General features: G+C 39.4%; 1 protein-coding gene across 3 annotated transcripts in view; it reads right to left on the reverse strand.

The window, feature by feature from the left end:
- Positions 1 to 1,841: 1,841 nt before the first annotated feature.
- Positions 1,842 to 18,810, reverse strand: part of LOC138807900 (kinesin-like protein KIF3A) — a 40,895-nt gene continuing 23,926 nt past the window's right edge. For all 3 annotated transcript variants that reach the window (XM_069993715.1, XM_069993714.1, XM_069993716.1), the window contains 8 exons: positions 15,729 to 15,885; positions 15,166 to 15,346; positions 14,205 to 14,315; positions 12,255 to 12,380; positions 10,919 to 10,972; positions 10,519 to 10,587; positions 9,060 to 9,184; positions 1,842 to 5,394 (listed from right to left, as the gene is read on the reverse strand). In XM_069993715.1, the coding sequence (XP_069849816.1) occupies positions 5,346 to 5,394; positions 9,060 to 9,184; positions 10,519 to 10,587; positions 10,919 to 10,972; positions 12,255 to 12,380; positions 14,205 to 14,315; positions 15,166 to 15,346; positions 15,729 to 15,885 (872 nt within the window). In that variant the 3' untranslated portion in view covers positions 1,842 to 5,345. The remainder of the gene's footprint in view (positions 5,395 to 9,059; positions 9,185 to 10,518; positions 10,588 to 10,918; positions 10,973 to 12,254; positions 12,381 to 14,204; positions 14,316 to 15,165; positions 15,347 to 15,728; positions 15,886 to 18,810) is intronic.

Here is an 18,810-nt window from a genome sequence, read left to right on the forward strand (position 1 = left end):
ACGCACATGTGCATGCACACACACACACACACTTATCAAAACTAGTCAAAATTTCTCAAGGTCCAGTTTGAATTTTTTTCTTTTTTGCCAGTCCTGGGGCTTGAACTCAGGGCCTAGGCACTGTCCTGAGCTTCTCTTGCTCAAGGCTAGTGCTCTACCACTTGAGCCACAGAGTGCCACTTCCGGATTTGTCTCTGTATGTGGTACTGAAGAATGGAACCCAGGGCTTCATGCATGCGAGGCAAGCACTCTACCAATAAGCCACCTTCCCAGCCCCAGTTGGAATTTCTTTTCTTTTTTTTTTTTTTACACTACCAGAACACCATTAAACTATTTTTAATTAGGATTATAAAAGTACAGTGATTATGAATGTACCTTGCCCAGTACAGAATATAACTACGGTCACCAGTCCAATGATGTGCACAGTGTCTTCAATTAATGCACTTGAGCATAATTATGCTTCTGGCAGGGTCCACACCCCCATGACCCAGTTTGAATCTCTTGAAGCTGTCTAGCTTGATGCTTGGTAATCAATATTGTCCAAAGAATGTGACTGGGGATGAGAAAGTGGCTCAGTGGTAGAGTGCTTGCCTCTCACATGCATGAGGCCCTGGGTTAAATTCCTCGACACCACATAAACAGAAAAAGCCGGAAGTAGGTACTGTGGCTCAAGTGGTGGAGTGCTAGCCTTGAGCTGAAGAGCTGAGAGACAGAGCCCAGGCCCAGAGTTCAAGCCCCATGACCGACAAAAAAAAGAGAGAGAGAGAGAGAGAGAGAGAGAGAGAATGTGATTAGCTTAGCTGGATGCTGGCGACTCATGCCTGTAATCCAAGCTACTCAAAAGGCTGAGAACTGAGGATCATTGTTTGAAGCCAACCTGTGTAGAAAAATCTATGAGACTCTTATTTCCAATTAACTACCCAAAAGCTGGATGTAAAGCTATAGCTCATGTGGTAAAGCACTAGCCTTGAGCAAAAAAGCATAGGGCTGGGTGCCAGTGGCTCACGCCTGTAATTCTAGCTACTCAGGAGGCTGAGATCTGAGGATCACAGTTCAAAGCCAGCCCAGGCAGGAACATCCCTGAGACTATCACCAATTAACCACCAGAAAACCGGAAGTGGTCCTGTGGGTCAAGTGGTACACTAGCCTTGAGCTGAAGAGCTGAAGAACAGCACCCAGAGTTCAAGACCCTTGACTGACAAAAACAAAGCAAACAAAAAAACAAAAAACAAAAACCATAGGGACAGCACCCAGGCCTTAAGTTCAAGCCCCAAGATGCAACACACACACACACACACACACACACACACACACACACACACACACACACACACACACACACACACACACACACACACACACACACACACACACACACACACACTAATTAATAATAATCCAATCAATGGGCAATGGCATTGTTTTGGCATTACTCTAAGCTTATGAAGAGTTTTCTATTGAGATCCTGATCATGTCACTACCAAGTTATATTTCCCTGTACCTTTCAATGGGGCCTGTTCTGTACAAAGCTTCTTTCCAGCCAAACATTGAGAACCAGTGTCTGCTCTCAAACACCTAATGAAAAGGGTATTTGTGTTAAAAAAAATAAATCTTATCAATGAGAAGTACATTTAAAAACACTTTTCTCAAAGTTCTATTTCATGATGAGTTCTGTCTGAAGAGTTTCTGGGTGTGAAATTACACAGGCCTCCTCAATGACACAATCCTGGTTGCCAAGCACAAAGACTCTGCTCTCAAACCTCAAGACAAAATAAACACAGAAGCAGCTCAGAAAAGGACACTTCTACAGGCATTAGGTAAAAGACTTTTATTTCTTATTTAACCATGCTGCAGATATACATACAATAGTGATATATACACTTGAACAAATACAATTTATATTTGAAATATAACAGAAGTGTGGCTTTTGAAAAGAACACAATGAACTCATTGCATGATTTCTAATTTTGGCCAGTATACAGTATTGTAGTAACGTTATTGAAGTTTTAAATGATTTAGACTCTAGTATAAGTTCAAAGGCACTAAGAAATCTGTTTTCTTCTAGTATTTTAAGGACAAAGAATCATTAAAAGGAAAAACAGATGTATATATTAAAAACTGGGCAGGTACTGATATGTTTAAATGTAAACTCTACCCATTCCTTAATTCACAGCCCTGTAGGAAAGGGGGGCTTTCTAAGAGTTAAGGGGAAAGATATTAAAAACAGACTAAAAGAAGAACAAAACAAAACAAAACCAATTTCCAGGCACTGGTGGCTCTTGCCTGTAATCTTAACTACTCAGGAGGCTAAGATCTGAGGATCACAGTTCAAAGCCAATGCTGGCAAAAAAAGTCCCGATGAGACTCCTATCTCCAGATAACCACCAGAAAACCAGAAGTAGAACTGTGGCTCAAAGTGATAGAGCACTAGTCTTGAGCTAAAAGCAGTCAGGGACAGCACAAGCCCCATAACTGACAAAACAAAACAAATAAATCCCAAACCATAATTTAAAACAACATGTTGCAGATAAAGTATTACTCATACTCCCACAGAGTAATAACATTCTTTGCTTTAAAAAGGTTTTTTTTTCAGAAAGTGAGTTTGTCAAATAGATCCCTGGACTTAATTAATAATTAATTAATCTTAAGTTCTTAATTAACCTTCCCAAGAATTTATACCAAAAAAGGGAATATTATATTTTAGTGGCCCATTTGTCCATGCAATTACATAGTTTATTGAAGAACACGCAACAGAACCCAACAACATTCGACCAAAATTCCTCTTAATAAATAAATATTACCATTTAAATTAAAGAAAAACGCTTATCAATAACCTATTTATATGAATGTACCATTCATTTCAAATCTGCACATCTATTTCAAACATGGAACAAATTCACTTATCTAAACCATTCATGAAAACAATACTGAAGTTTCTAAAATTTCATTTGTGGACAGAGACATAATCAATGTGAAGAAGCCACAGAGCTGCTACAATTCATTAGAGCTAAATGAATACTATAGTTTTTAAATGGATCTCCAGGCCTGGCTCAAATACCTAATTTTGGTATTTCAATAAAAATGAGTAATTCATTTCTATCTAGTATAATCAGTTCTAACATAAATATTTAAAACAAAATTACTGCTGGGCATGCTGGTGCAGGTCCTGAAATCCCAGTGCTTGGGAGACTGAGGCAGAACGGCTGTGAGGTCATGACCAGACTGGGCTATATATCAAGAACCTGCCTCAAAACCAAACAAACAAACCAACAAACAAAAACAAAATGATTTCTGAAGTAGGCTGTTCTGAGAAATTTCTTGATATTTTTACTCTTATTTTTGAAATTTGCAACAAAGACACTTAGAAAAAAATAATCTAACCTACTGGTTCACATTTCTCTGATGTTTTAAACAATTCACAAACTACTCCTTTCTTGTTAAATCAATTGTTAACATAAACCAGAAACATGGAATTTTTTTCCTACTGCGAAAACTAAGATCTCTGAACAGCAACAGAATTAAATGTGTATCATCAAAAATGTTTACAACTAGCCAGGTGCTGGTTGCTCATGCCCGTAATCCTAGCTACTCAGGAGGCTGAGATCTGAGGTTCATAGTTCTAAGCTAGCCTAAGTAGGAAAGTCCATGAGAATGGAGCTATGGTTCAAAGTGGTGGAGGTGCTAGCTTTGAGCAACTAGCTAGCTCAGGAACAGTGCCCAGGCCCTGAGTTTAAGCCCCACAACTGACCAAAGGAAAAAAAAAAAGAGAACGAATGAACGAAAGAATGAAAGAAAAGAAACGAGAAAGAAAGTAAGTTAGTTTACAATTACAAGATATTCTGCTCATATAAACCCTTTACAAGACACATAATCATGTCAAGTTTTCACAGGGCCTATACAGGGCTCCACAGAGAACAGTTATAACTTCTATCATACATACCACTAGGAAAATGATGCTACTGAAATGCAATCCTAATTATCCCGCAAATACTCACTACACACATACATTTAGTACTGTACATACTTGAAGTTTATGGACATTTTCACCATCTCATTCACCCCTATGCTATACACAGCTCTGTAATTACAAACCAATATTTATCTAAACTTGTTATGATGAGATGTAGTAAATCCTAACTGTAAAGTCTCAAAACCTTTGCAATCTATGTGTTTGGAACTGATCATATAATATTAAACTGACAAAACATAATACTAAGTGGTTCAAGAGTAAAATAACTCTTACAAAACAACAAAAATACCTATTACAACTTATTTTACTATGAATATAATTTCACTTTGAGAAGTCTAACTGGGTTAATTAACAAAAAAATCAGGGAAGAATTCTTTCTTTTTTATAAAAAATAAAATAAGGGCTGGGAATGTGGCTTAGTGGTAGAGTGCTTGCCTAGCATGCATAAAACCCTGGGTTCTATTCCTCAGTACCATATCAACAGAAAAAGCCAGAAGTGGCACTGTGGCTCAAGTGTCACAGTGCTAGCCTTGAGCAAAAGAGGCTCAGGGATAGTCCCCAGCCCTTGAGTTCAAGCTCCAAGACTAGCAAAAAAAAAAAAAAATGTTTTAAAGGCAAAAGATTAAAAAGCTGTCTTTCTGTTTGACTATGCACATTCTCAACTTCTGTTGGTTCTTATTTTGAAGAGGTGGGATCTAGGGTTGTAGGAAAACACTTTACAACTTGAGCTACATTTTCGCACTCTACAACTTGAGCCATATTTTCAGGCTTCAACTTTGGTTTTTACAAGACTGACTTTTTGAATTATAAAATGTTCTATGGGAGTTCAAAAAATCAGCCATTTCATCCTTACAATACAGAATGTTATTATAGAATTGTAGAATACTTTAACAGGCCAATCGGATCAACGTTTGGACAGAGCTATTTTTTAGATGTGTATGTAGCTCAAATATTCACATAGAACAGTGCAACCCAGGAAAATTGTACCTGCTACTTTCTATGTGCAAAACAGGACACACTTTTTTTTTTCTATTTTGAAATTTGTTTTCTAAGTATACAGTAGTTGAGTAAATAGCTAACAGATTTACACAGCCACTTAAACTTTCCATGAGAACTGCTCACCTAACTTGCTGGCTTAGTCTAGTTGAAGAGGAATATAACAGATTAAACACTCACCAGTTGTACAACTTTAATATCTGATATTAGAATATATGGTCTACAAGGTATTAGGCAAATTGTTATTTCCAGTCTTACTCCATGATTTACAGCTTCCACTATTTGAAATCACACAGAAGTCTTCACTGTTTTAATTAAAGAGTTTGTCCAGGCATGAGAATATCACTAATTTTTATTGTGACTTTTAAGTCTGTAACATTTACTTAAGTAAAGAATCGATTACGGCCTCAGGTTTTGCAGAACGCTTTCTGTTTGGAGAAGAGAAAAAGAAAACATGAGTGCTTTCCCAAAAGGCTGAAATACAAATACTTTATTCTGTAGTTGCAAATACAAAGTGCTCCCGGGTATAGATGTAGGCTAGTGTTCCACATATTTGTCCAAGATTAATAAGTGGTCACTTTTTCAGGGGAGGAGAAGGTCACTGAGAATGGGTAGAAGACAATGCCCCCAGTATGCCAAGTAGGAATTAGACAAATGATAACTTCCAAACTGGCCTAGCCAAGAAAGCAAGACTAAGTGAGCTACATGTTAACCAACTGAATCCCTTGATAACGCATCTGGGTATGTGTGTACAGGTGGATTCAATAAAAGATGGAGACCCAAATCATCTGATGTAACAGGTCACATAAATGTCTCCATAGAGACTGATGGAGATGCTGTTGGATATACTGCAGTCTTGCCCAGCATGTTGAATTATGTGTTTCTCTTAATGAATACCACATACCACATTGAACGTATCATGTAATATAATATAGTATCAAGGAACTATTTATTAACTGGGTGCTAGGGCTCATGCCTGTAATCCTAGCTACTCAGGAGGCTAAGATACGAGATTGCAGTTGGAAGCCGACCTAGGCGGGAAAGTCCATGAGATTATCTCCAATTAATCACCCAAAAGCTAGAATTGGAGCTGTGGTTCAAGTAGTGGAGTGCTAACCCTGAGCAAGCTAAGAGATGGGCGAGAGTGAAGAAAGGGGTGACATTGTCTGAAAAGAACTGTCCTCATTACTTGACTTATAGAACGGTAACTCCTCTGTATACCCTCTTAATAAGAACAATAAAATTGTATTTAAAAAAAAAGCAACAACTAACAGACAGTGGCCAGGCCCTGAGTTCAAGCTCCAGGACTGGCACACAAAAAAATTATTGTATGTTTGCTTTCTACATTTTTCATAATACAGTAGGCTAACTCTAACATATGGAGATGCTGGGTCTAGCTCATATACTGTTGGCCTACACATATTCTTAGGGGGTCCAGTCGTGGGGCCTGAACTCTGGGCCTGGGCACTGTCCCTCAGCTCTTCAGCTCAAGGCTAGTGCTCTACTACTTGAGCCACAATGCCACTTCCGGCTTTTTTTTCTTTTCTGCTTATGTGGTGCTTAGGAATCGAACCTAGGGCCTCATACATGCAAGGCAAGCGCTCTACCACTGAGCCACCTTCCCAGCCCCCCTACACATATTCTTTTTAGGTGAAACTCAACAAAAGTACACTGGCTTAAAGTGAGCGCTATGGAAGCTGTATCCAAACTTCCAATGTTTTGTTTCAGGTCTACAAAGTTAAACATCTATGTTCAACAAGAAGTGTACTTAAGGGCTGGGAAGGTAGCTCAGTGGTAGAGAGCTTGCCTCACATGCATGAGGCCCTAGGTTCGATTCCTCAGCACCACATAAGCAGAAAAAGCCAGAAGTGGTGCTGTAGCTCAAGTGGTAGAGCGCTAGCCTTGAGCTGAAGAGCTGAGGGACAGTGCCCAGGCCCAGAGTTCAAGCCCCACGACCCACCAACCAAAAAAAAAAAAGAAAAAAAAGAAAGAAAAAGAAAAAAGAAAAGTCCAGATCCAACAATGAGCCTTCTCTCTACTCCCTGAACTAACCAGAAACAGAATGGCAGCCTCCCTCCCACTTTAGACCACGCTGCTCCCCAGCTTGCCCCCTCCCCTTCTCCTGCCTACATTTCTCCTGTACTTGGGTGGTCAGCTGCCGCAACATTTAATATCACACCTGAACTTTCCTTTTTCTCACAAACTACAGAACTGAGGTGAAAGTATCTCTATTCAAAGTAGAAAAGTAAAAGATAAGGGCTGGGAAGGTGGCTCAGTGATAGAGCGCTTGCCTTGCATGCTTGAGGCCCTGGGTTTGATTCCTCAGCACCACATAAGCAAAAAGAAAAAAGCTGGAAGTGGCGCTGTGGCTCAAGTGGTAGAGCGCTAGCCTTGAGCTGAAGAGCTGAGGGACAGCGCCCAGGCCCAGAGTTCAGGCCCACAACTGGACCCCCCCCCCAAAAAAAAAGAAAAAGAAAAGTAAAAGATAGATTTAAAAGCTTGTTTCTTCAAATTGATCTGCTTCATTGCTTAATATGACACATGTACCTTCTGTTGGTATGTAAAAATGTTTCGTTTTGTTTTTTACATTTTTTTCTTTTTTTCTTTTTATTGTGAAAATACTGTACAGAGGGGTTACAATTACATGGGCAAGATAATGAGTACATTTCTTATCAAGCATTGTAGCCTCCTCCTTTGTTTCCCCTTCCCATCCCTTTCCATCCTCCCCCCGCCTCCTACCCAATCCTCCCCGACCCCCCCCCCCCATGTAAAAATGTTAACCCTTCATCTAAACGTTAACCAAAGCAAAAATGTATATCCTTTTAAGGTTTTTTTTTAAATGTATATACTTTTAATATACAACAGATTGTCCCTACTCTTAAACTTTCTCAAATTTGTAAATGTTAGGTATTATCTATTAGCTTGTGCCACACAAAAAAATACAACTTCACCTACATCTAACTCAAAAGTACATAAACTCAAAATATGGAAAAAAGATGATTTCTACTATTTCAGGAGCTTCAAAGTCTTGGAATCAGCTTAAATACATAAGACAGAACTTCATGTAGGAAAAGGAGAGAAGAAATAACCCTATTTCTTACAGAAATAGATTATCCTAACTTATATGATGATATATGTATACTATCCAATATTCAAAAACAGTGCCCAGATGAAAGGAAAGATTTTCAGAGAAATTTTCCTTAACTTGTGACCTAGGAAACCAAGGTTTGTGGGGGTAATGTTTATGTCAGAAAACCTAATTAATTGCATATAGTGTTTGGGGAATATAACCAGACAAACTAATGTCTTACTAGAAGAATTAGTGACAGTATTACAAAATTAAATGAGATAGTTGATTCATTATATATTTGGAAAGAACAAAGGGAATGAAAGTAAATTCTGTTTCTTAGGAAGGCTAAAGAAGTTGGAAGGTGTTCTTACTTAGCCAAATCATCGCTAATGAGGTATTCGATTTTTAACATATTGGCCAAAGTATCTGTCACGTTAACTAAATCTTAATTTTCTTTAAATATGTCTAAACAGAATATCTCAAAGCATCATTTTATGGGATTCAAAGGACAGTCCTGGTCAGGCACCAGTGGCTTATGCTTGTAATCTACTTGGGAGGCTAAATTCAGGAGGATTGCAGTTTGAAGCCAGGCTTGGTTGAAAGAGCTCCCTTCTCAACCAATACCTGGTCTGGGATATGTACCTGTCATCTCAGCTATGTAGAAGCCTGAGATCTGGAGTACTGTGGTTCCAGGCCAGTTCTGGACAGACTTTTCAGTGGAAGAGTGCCTCCTGTCAAGTGGGAGGCCCTAACTTCAAATACTACTACTGTCAAAAAGAAGGGCTGGGAAGGTGGCTCAGTGGTAGAGCACTTGCCTTGCATGCCTGAGGCCCTGGGTTCCATTCCTCAGCACCTCATAAGCAAAAAGAAAAAAGCCGGAAGTGGTGCTGTGGCTCAAGTGGTAGAGCACTAGCCTTGAGCTGAAGAACTGAGGGACAGCGCCCAGGCCCAGAGTTCAGGCCCCACTACCAGACCCCAAAAAAACAAACAAACAAAAAGAAGAAGAAAAAAGACAGTCCTTACCTTCTCCCTGTCTTTGGCCTCGTTTTCCCCTTTGAAGTCCGTGGCCTTTCTAATTTCATCAAAGACTGACGTAGACTCTCCTCGGTATAGGCAAGATACACATGGGAAAGGTCTACTTCAAAGGGCTAAAGGGAAGAAACAAACACAAGGCTCTCATAGGAAAGAGTTCAACCAGATTTGGGAGAAGACACAAACAAACATCCAGCAGAAAGCCACAGAACAGAGAAAACAAACAAAACAAAACAAATAAACCTCTAAAAATATATTCAAGGCCAGGCGCTGGTGGCTCACGCCTATAATCCTAGCTACTCAGGAGACTGAGAGGTGAGAATCAGGGTTCAAAGCCAGCCTGGGCAAGAAAGTCCATGAGACTCTTCGTTTGTTTTTTTGTTTTTTTGGGTCCGGTCATGGGGCCTGAACTCTGGGCCTGGGTGCTGTTCCTCAGCTCTTCAGCTAGCGCTCTACCACTTGAGCCACAGCAACACTTCCGGCTTTTTTCTTTTTGCTTATGTGGTGCTGAGGAATCGAACCCAGGACCTCTGGCATGCAAGGCATGCGCTTTACCACTGAGCCACCTTCCCAGCCCCAGTCTATGAGACTCTTATCTCCAATAAACCACTCAGAAAACTGGAAGTAGCGCTGTGGCTCAAGTGGTAGAGTGCTCACCTTGAGCTGAAGAGCTGCGGGACAGCACCCAGGCCCAGAGTTCAGGCCCCACAACCGACCAAAAAAATAAAAATAAAATAAATTTTAAAATATATATATTCTTTTTTTTTTTTTTTTTTTTGTCGGTCATGGGGCTTGGGCTTGGGCGCTGTCCCTGCACTCTTCAGCTCAAGGCTAGTACTCTACCACTTGAGCTACCTCGCCACTTCTGGTTTTCTGGTGGTTTATTGGAGATAAGAGTTTCACGGACTTTCCTACCTGGGCTGACTTTGAACCGTGATCCTCAGATCTCAGCCTCCTGAGTAGCTAGGATTACAGGCGTAAGCCACTGGTGCCTGGTTAAATATATATTCTTATCCCAAATCTACAATGTATTCACCAAGTTAAGTGAATCAAAAGCCCTAACACACCATACATTTCCTCTGTTATGAGGAAAAAACACTGCTGTTTCTTCTCACGCTGGTCCTACCTCTTAATGTCCTGTAACTAGAACTACCTGTGGAAAGAAGGCAGACATGTGCAACTCTCTCACCATGACCCACAGAGGTGGTAAAGAGAGGCCTTAGAGTCTACTCAGGTCATTCCTGTGTCAGAAATGATTAGTACACCCTCATGATAAGCCTGACTATGAGCACAACTGTACTAAATCCACCCCTCCCTTCATTCCCACTGTTTAGCCCACCACTCTGTTTAGCACAACTGACTAGCAGGTGCCAGGCTGGTAACTCAACCATAATGACCCACATTCATATCAAGAAACAATTGTAATATGGTAATAAAAAAGAAGTCTTACATCTTTCTCCTTTTTATCAGGTACTGGAGTTTGCTTCCTCATGTTATTTCCTGTGTAGGCGACACATTTCTTTAAAAATAAATAAAAAAAGGAAAAGGGGGGGAAGAAATACCTTTATTCAACGAATTTGCTGTGAGGTATCCTGACATTTCACTAGTAAGATGTTAACTTGGATGCTGAGGCAGAAAGGAATTCAGAGGCCCTTTGGTCCCACATAACTCCTGAACCAGACCATTTCTACTAGCGGGAGTCTGTGTTAGTTAGTGAGAAAAGCATCCTCCATGCCTTCCATACACAGGAATCTGGCTCATCCTCTGGACCACCTCCCACCCCCAGAGCACAGTCTCTAGTCCGCAGGAGTGCTCCAAGAAGATTCCAGGAAAGGATGAAGAATACTCACTAGCTGCCATTCCCCTATGTCTTCATTCCAATGCACATAGTTTTCAATCATTTCCTTTAAAAAAAAAAGTCAAAGATAGTCTATTAACACTACTGATATGTCAAATATGAAGTATTTATAGAACTATAGTGTTAGCTAAAAAAGGTAAGTCCACACACAAACTGCATGATACTTTCTTATCCATTTTTAAATATGTATTTCTTAGGAATATATGTAGGCAGCATTAAACTACAAGAAAAATAAAGCAAGAATATAAGAACCTGTGATCATGATGATAAGTGTGCTAGGTTAGAAAAGGCAAACTGAGGAAGAGGGTGGTGGAACCATTTGAGTAAAAGTAGCCTTTGTGCATATGATAAGTTCACTACCAAGTAAGTAACTAAACAAAAGCAGATTATCCAAGGACCAATAATGAGTGTGCTAGACACTCAAGTAAATTGTTTGTCTCAGGTCCAAAGGAAATTTTTTCAGACAATTTCTAAAAGCTGTATTAAGATTCAAGATAGATATTTTAAAAATATTTTAAAGTTTATTAAAATGAACTAAAAAACAGAAATGCTGACTAAAAAAGAAGATGCTAAAATTATGCTACTATCCAGAATTAACACCTTTTAGAGATGAATGCTGGTGACGGGTGAGTAACAACATATATGTACTTCAGGTTGCTCAACTGTGTACTTCAAATGGTAAATTCTGTGTTATGTCTATTTGACTATACACACACGTGAGAAGGAATTAGCATCCATGGGCAGGGAGAACTAGCTAGCATGAAGTTCTGCTTTTCCTATGTACATGATATAGGGTGCTGGATGAATGAACAGTACCTACACCTTGATTCTGACTGCATTTACATGAATCTGAGTTCCTCCAAAGGGCTGAGAAACTCTATTTAAATACTTAATATTCTCAAAAAGAGAATTATAAGCCAGGTGCCAATGGTTCAGGCCTGTAAGCCTAGCTACTCAGGAGGCTGAGATCTGAGGATCATGGTTCAAAGACAGTCTGAGCAGGAAAGTCCATGAGACTCTTATCTCCAATTAACCATCAGAAAACCAGAAGTGGTGCTGTAGCTCAAGTGGAAGAGCACTCGCCTTGAGCTGAAGAGCTCAGGGACAGTGCCCAGGCCGAGAGTTGAAGCTCTATGACCAAAAAAAAAAAAATAAAAAATTATATATTAAGAAAGTAAATAACTGAGATAAAATATGGTAGTATTTGTTCAAGAAAATGTTATAGATAATTGAATGTAAATAGACAGCATTAATTAAATTAAGAATTACATTTCCTTGTTCCGCAGCCCCAGTAAGTGATCTAATATCACAGAGACCTTTTCCCTTACCTGGTAATCCTGAGGTATAAAGTTATCAATAATTAGCATCTGAAGCCGAAGCTCCCGGCTAAGTTGCCGAATGTTCTCAAGTAGGCCTTCAATTTCCCTCTGATGTTCTTGTTGGAGATCAGCCATCTGCCAGAAAATTCATGAAAATGTTATGAGCAAATAAGGACAGTTTTACTTGACATAGATCACTTGTCTATGAGGTCCTATGAGAGCTCACCCAAAATAATGGACAAAAAAGTTGAACGGTTATTTTGTCAGTATGGAAAACATATAGAGCAACACTATCACTATTTCAGGTTATTAAATTAGCTTAATAGATAATACTTAAAATGACACCTCTGATAAACATTTTCTTTATTGTAAGCAGGGGACTGGGAATGTGGCTTAGTGGTAGAGTATTTGCCTAGCATGCGCAAAGCCCTGGGTTCAATTCCTCAGGACCACATAAACAGAAAAGGCCAGAAGTGGTGCTGTGGCTCAAGCTATAGAGTGCTAGCCTTGAGTGAAAAGAGGTTCAGGGAAAGTGCTCAGTCCCTGAGTTTAAGCCTCAGGACTGGCTAAATAAGTAAATAAACAAATAAACTGTAAGCATATCCTTCCTAATTGAAGGAAAAATAACATCTTCCCATGATACAAACTAAAGAAACTCATGACCACTGGGTCGCCACTGAAGAAGATACTTAAGGGACCCCTTTATTCAAAAAGGAAGACAAACATAACCATGAAAATATGGAAAAGAATACATTTCAGATGAGCAAATAAGCAAATGAGGACTAGGAAGGAAACAGCATAACAAAAATAGCAAAATGAATTACTACAACTTTCAATAATAACACCAAATGTAAATGGTCTTAATTCTCCAATTAAAAGACAAGGACTGGAGGATTAGATTACTAAACAAGATCCAATCATTTGTTGCCTAGCAGAAATGCACCTCATGGGCAAAAACAAGCACAGGCTTATTACAGTGAGTAAGTAGCAAGGATTACAGGCGTGAACCACCTGCACCCAGCTGGAAAAGTATTTTCTAAGCAATGGAGCCTAGATTCAAGCAGAAGTAGCTGTATTCATATCTGACAATGCAGATTCAAACCAAAATTAGTCAAAAAAGACAAAAGTCACTTCATATATTGATAAAGAGACAACTCACTGCAGGATACAACATTAGAATAAAAGTAGATTTCTCCACTGAAATTCTAAGAACGGGGAGGGCATGGAATGATGTATTCAAGTCCTGAGAGAACTGCCAGCCTAGGTTATTGTACCGAGCAAAGGCAGCTTTCATAATTAAAGGAGAGATGAAGAAACTTTCCTGACGCGAAAATAGTAAATACACATTATGCAGGGGTTATGCAGGTGTTCCTTTTTTTTTTTTCTTTTTGGTTGGCTGTGGGGCTTGAACTTTGGGCCTGGGCACTATCCCCCAGCTCTTCAGCTCAAGGTGAGCATTCTACTACTTGAGCCACAGTGCCACTTGAAGTTTTCTGGTGGTTTATGGAGCTAAGAGTCTCACAGACAGGCTTTGAACTGTGATCCTCAGATCTCAGTTTCCTGAGTAGCTAGGATTATAGGCATGAGCCACCAGCGCCTGGCCCATCCAGGGGTTCTTAATGGATTTTTTTGTCAGTTATAGAGCTTGAACTCTGGGCCTGAGTGCTGTCCCTCAACTCTTTAGCTCAAGGCAAGCACTCTACCACTTGAGCCACAGTACCACTTACAGTTTTCTGGTGGTTTATTAGAGATAAGAGTTTCACAGCCTATCCTGACCAGGCTGGCTTTGAAGTGCGATCCTCAGATCTCAGCCTCCTGAGTAGCTAGGATTACAGACGTGAGCCACTGGCCACCGGCTCTTAATGGAGCTTAATCAAAGGCACTGTTTCAAAATTCAGAAGTACATCAGCAGTAATTTCTAAGACATTTAGAGATTATTTAATACTGACATGTACCAACCTCTGATTTTGCAGCCATCAGCATAGTCCACACTTTCTTTAATTTCTTGGTCTTTCCCTGTGCTTCTTCTTGTAAACTGGTATATTTTTCTTCAATATCCAAACGTTCTTGCTATGATAAAAATCGGTAAACTTTAGAATAATTTCCTTTGTTAAGTCACTTAAAAAATATATATATATGTATATATGCGCGTGCACGCCTGCGCTGCGCGCGTGCGTGCGTGCGTGCGCGCGTGCGTGCGTGCGTGCGCGCGTGCGTGTGTGTGTGTGTAGTAACTACTTTATTTTGGTGGGTCGTGGTGCTTGAGCTCTCGGCCTGGGCGCTGTCCCTGAACTCTTCAGCTCAAGGCGAGCGCTCTACCACTTGTGCCACAGCACCACTTCCAGTTTTCTAGTAGTTTATTGGAGTAAGAGTTTCATGGAGCTTCCTGCCCTGGCTAGCTTTGAACCATGATCTTCAGATCTCAGCCTCCTGAGTAGCCAGGATGGCAAGCATGAGCCACTGGCGCCCGGCTTACTACTTTTGTGTGCCTGTGGTACTGAAGTTTGAACTCAGAGCCTCCCACTTGTTACGTAGGCGCACTATTTCTTGAGCCATGCCTTTTTTGCTTTAGTTATTTTTCCAGATAGGATCTTGTCTTTTAGCTTGGACTAGCCTTAAACCATTACCTTTTTCTCCTCTCCAGTACCTGGGATGATAAGCATGTTTGGTTTGTTGGTTGAATGGGAGGGGAGTCTTCTCTATAACTTTTTGCCTTAGCTGTGGTCCTCCTGATCTCTCCCTCCTGAGCAGCTGGGATTACAGGAATGGATCACTATACCCAGGCACAATGTTTCATAACTAATATATTGAAACAAATCCATAAATTGCTTAAGATTGTCATTAAGATTATGGATATTTGGCTTTTTCACTGGAAGAGTTAATTAGAAAAATTATTAAACTTACCAAAAAGTCATATTACCTCTTTTTCCTCAAGCTCTCTGCGAAGCTGCTCTGCTCTTTTCCTCCTCTCTTCTAACTCCATATTAGATTCTTCAAGAAGTTTCTCTTGCTCCTCAGCTTTGGCCAACAAATCAACACCACCAACAATTACTTTCTTCTCCAAGGCAGATAATTTTTCCAGCAAAGACTGATGTTCTTGTCTATTAATTAAAATGAGAATACTCTAAACTCACTGATTATCTATTGTTTCTGCTAATATTTTCCAAAATTCAGTAAGAATTTGGGTGTATAATTTCAAAGTAGCAATATAATTTATGTGGCATCTCTACCAAATTATACCACTGTGTAATATTATTAAGTTCATTACTGAACTATGATTTGAACTCATGAGTATTTTCCCCTCCCACACAGAGATTAGTTAAAACAGATTTAATGTTTAGAAATGTACAACGTACATTGGACTTTCCACCCATGACTGGAGACAACTATCAAGCTTTTAACTATTATTCTATTTTCTACTTACAAATCCAACAAAAGACACTAGGGAGATTTGTAAATCCATCCCAACTCAATGATACTCACTGAGCTTTAAGAAGATCTTTTTCCCGTTTCTCTAATTCAGCTCTAGCCTTGTTTCTTTCTTCTTCTTCCATGTCAAGTTTTGTTTCAAGTGCTTTTCTCTCTTCGTCAATTTTTGCTTGCATCTCAACCATCTTATCTGGGGAAACTTTCTTTTTACCTATTTGAGTCATTTAATTGCCACAATCAATAAATCCATTCAGTGTTTCAGACACGCAAATTATCTTCCATATAGACCTGCCTGTCTATACGCAATCATACAAAACCAATAGGTAGTTTACCTTTTTCTTTCTTTCTTTCTTTCTTTCTTTTTTTTTGGCCAGGCCTGGGGCTTGAACTGAAGGCCTGGGCACTATCCCTAAACTTCTTTTGCTCAAGGCTAGTACTCTACCACTTGAGCTACAGTGCCACTTGCATCTTTTTCTATGTCTGTGGTACTGAGGAATCGAACCCAGGGCTTCATGCATGCTAGGCAAGCATGCTACCACTAAGCCACATTCCCAGCCCCTAAAACAGTATTATTTCTCACTTCTATTTATTATGATCCTAAATATGTTCAAACTGTTGCCCACTTGGTGCAGTAGTACTTAAGAACAACAACAAAAAAATCAGTGAAAGAGAAGCAAAATAATCGTGCAGAAAAATAAGAAAAGAACAATTAGTAAGAAAGCCACAAAAAAAGCAAATTTGTATATCCAAAATAATACATAGGCAAAAAAAATTGCAACGTGAGTTTTTGGTTAGTTTTTCCTGGTAATTAAATACAAAGTCAAGTGGTTTCTTCAATTGTTAATATCTCCACCCAGAATCTAACCTCTGCTGATAAAAAGAAAAATACCTGAAAAATAATTTTGAAGATACATATGAATATACTCTTTCAGGAATCATGAAAGGAACAATTAAACTCCTTAAGACAATATATAAGAAATCTTAAGGGTTTAAAAGAGATTACCTTCATTTGTACAGAACTACAATTTTAAAACAAAACATAAGCCACGAAACAATCTAAAAAGTAAGTAAAAGCACTGATCCAGGTTCATGCTTTGGTATGGTGTGATTCATTGCATTCCAAGTCCGGATGTGATTCTATTGATTCATTGTTCACAGTTCCTTGTATTAAACCTTTTGAAATACATTGCTAAAAAAATAATCCTTACAAGTGATTTAATTCCTATTGTCAATGAATTCTTAGAAAGGATTTCCCATCCATAATATGACTTCTTGCTGAATGTGCTAGCTTAAGCCTGTAATCCTAGCAGCTTTGGGAGAGATCAAGGGACTACTGTTTAAGGCCAGGCAGGCCAAAAAAAGAAAACAAAAGTTCAAAGATTTCATCTCAACCAATGGCTGGGTGTGGTAGTGTGAGCAGAAGCATGGAAGAATCACAATCCAGCCTGAAGTGGAGCTGTGGATCAAGTGGTAGAGCACTAGCCTTGAGTACAAGGAGCTCGGGGACAGCACCCAGGTCCTGAGTTCAAGCCCAGGACCTGCCCCCCAAAAAAGAAAAAAAAAGAAGTATCACAATCCAGGCCAGCCCAGATGCAAAATGAGAGTCTATCTCAAAATTAACCAACTCCCAAAGAGGCTGACAGAATGTCTCAAGAGGCAGAACATCTGCCTAGCACGTGTGAGGCTTTGAGTTCAAACCTCAATACTGTCGAATAACAATAATGAAAATAATACCATTTCTTAGAAATATGAAGGAGAAAAGTGTAAGTTTAGATTTATAGAAAGTACATGCATGTTAAAAGGCTTCCACCTGAGTTACAAAATATTTAAAGAAAAGTAGAAAATATGCTGAAACATTCATCCATATACATATGTATATATATATATATGGAATATTAGTAGGATAGAGGAAATACTGGGATCAACATATGAATACAAGCACTTTTAGGCTTTTAGGGTTTTGTTTTGTTAGTAGCTAAAATCATAGTTTCAAAATCCATTAAAAGGCAGTAAAATAAAAAGATTTTATGTGCAGAAATATAAAAATGCATGCCTCTTGAAGAATTAACTTATTCCATGAATTACATTAGGAATGCAAAACCATTTTTCCAAACTTATGCTTTAGCAGCAAAAATGTTACTACTCTATTATCTTCATGAAGACAACATGAATAGGTAGCTAGGGTAGTTGTAACATGTTATTGAAATAATTTACTATGTCAGCCAACATCATGCTGACAAATTATTATGTCTTTGAATAACATTTTAAGCTAAATATATACCAACTTCCTACCCAGGCATGTAAAAACAAGCATCCCTAAAAATTACTTGTTTGTTGGTTTGTTTTTTATCCTTTGTTCACTTGGATGATGGAGGCTTTAGCCTTCAGAGGGGAAGAGACCTGTTAGAATCCTCAGGATGCTTTAATCTAGGGGCACAGGGACTCAGGGAGAATTCTGCACTCTGGGAGCGCAGAAGAGGACCTGCTATCTCAACCTTAAAAGGATTTTGGTTCCTCAAATGAGAGAATAGAGCACATGCTTTTTCTTTTTTGCCCCCACTATGGTCCTGGGCTTGAACTCAGGTCCCTGAGCTTTTTTTAGCTCAAGGTCACAGCTCCACTTCCAGCTTTAGATGATTAATTGGATATTAGAGTCTCAATAGAATTTCCTGCCGAGGCTGGCTTTGAACCCTGATCCTTAGATCTTAGCTTCTGTAATAGCTAGTATTACAGATATGAGCCACTGGCACCTGACTCATTGTTTTTTTTTTTTTTTTTTTGGTCAGTTGTGGGGCTTGAACTCTGGGCTTGAGCGCTGTCCCTTAGCTCTTCAGCTCAAGGTGAATGCTCTACCGCTTGAACCACTGCGCCACTTCCAGTTTTCCAATGGTTAATTAAAGATAAGAGTCTCATGACTTTCCTGCCCAGGCTGGCTTTGAACCACGATCCTCAGATCTCAGCCTCCTGAGTAGCTAGGATTACACTGATGCCTAGCACATAGGTATTCTTTTTTTTTTTTTTTGTTAGTCGTGGGCCTTGAAGTCTGGGCTGGGCCCTCAAGGCTAGCAGTCTACCATTTGAGCCACAGTGTCACTTCCGGCTTTTTCTGTTTATGTGGTGCTGAGGAATCAAACCT

The sequence above is a fragment of the Dipodomys merriami genome, unplaced genomic scaffold (assembly GCF_024711535.1).
Source record: "Dipodomys merriami isolate MVZ:Mamm:240054 unplaced genomic scaffold, mDipMer1.0.p SCAF_44, whole genome shotgun sequence".
In the NCBI taxonomy this organism is placed as follows: domain Eukaryota; kingdom Metazoa; phylum Chordata; class Mammalia; order Rodentia; family Heteromyidae; genus Dipodomys; species Dipodomys merriami.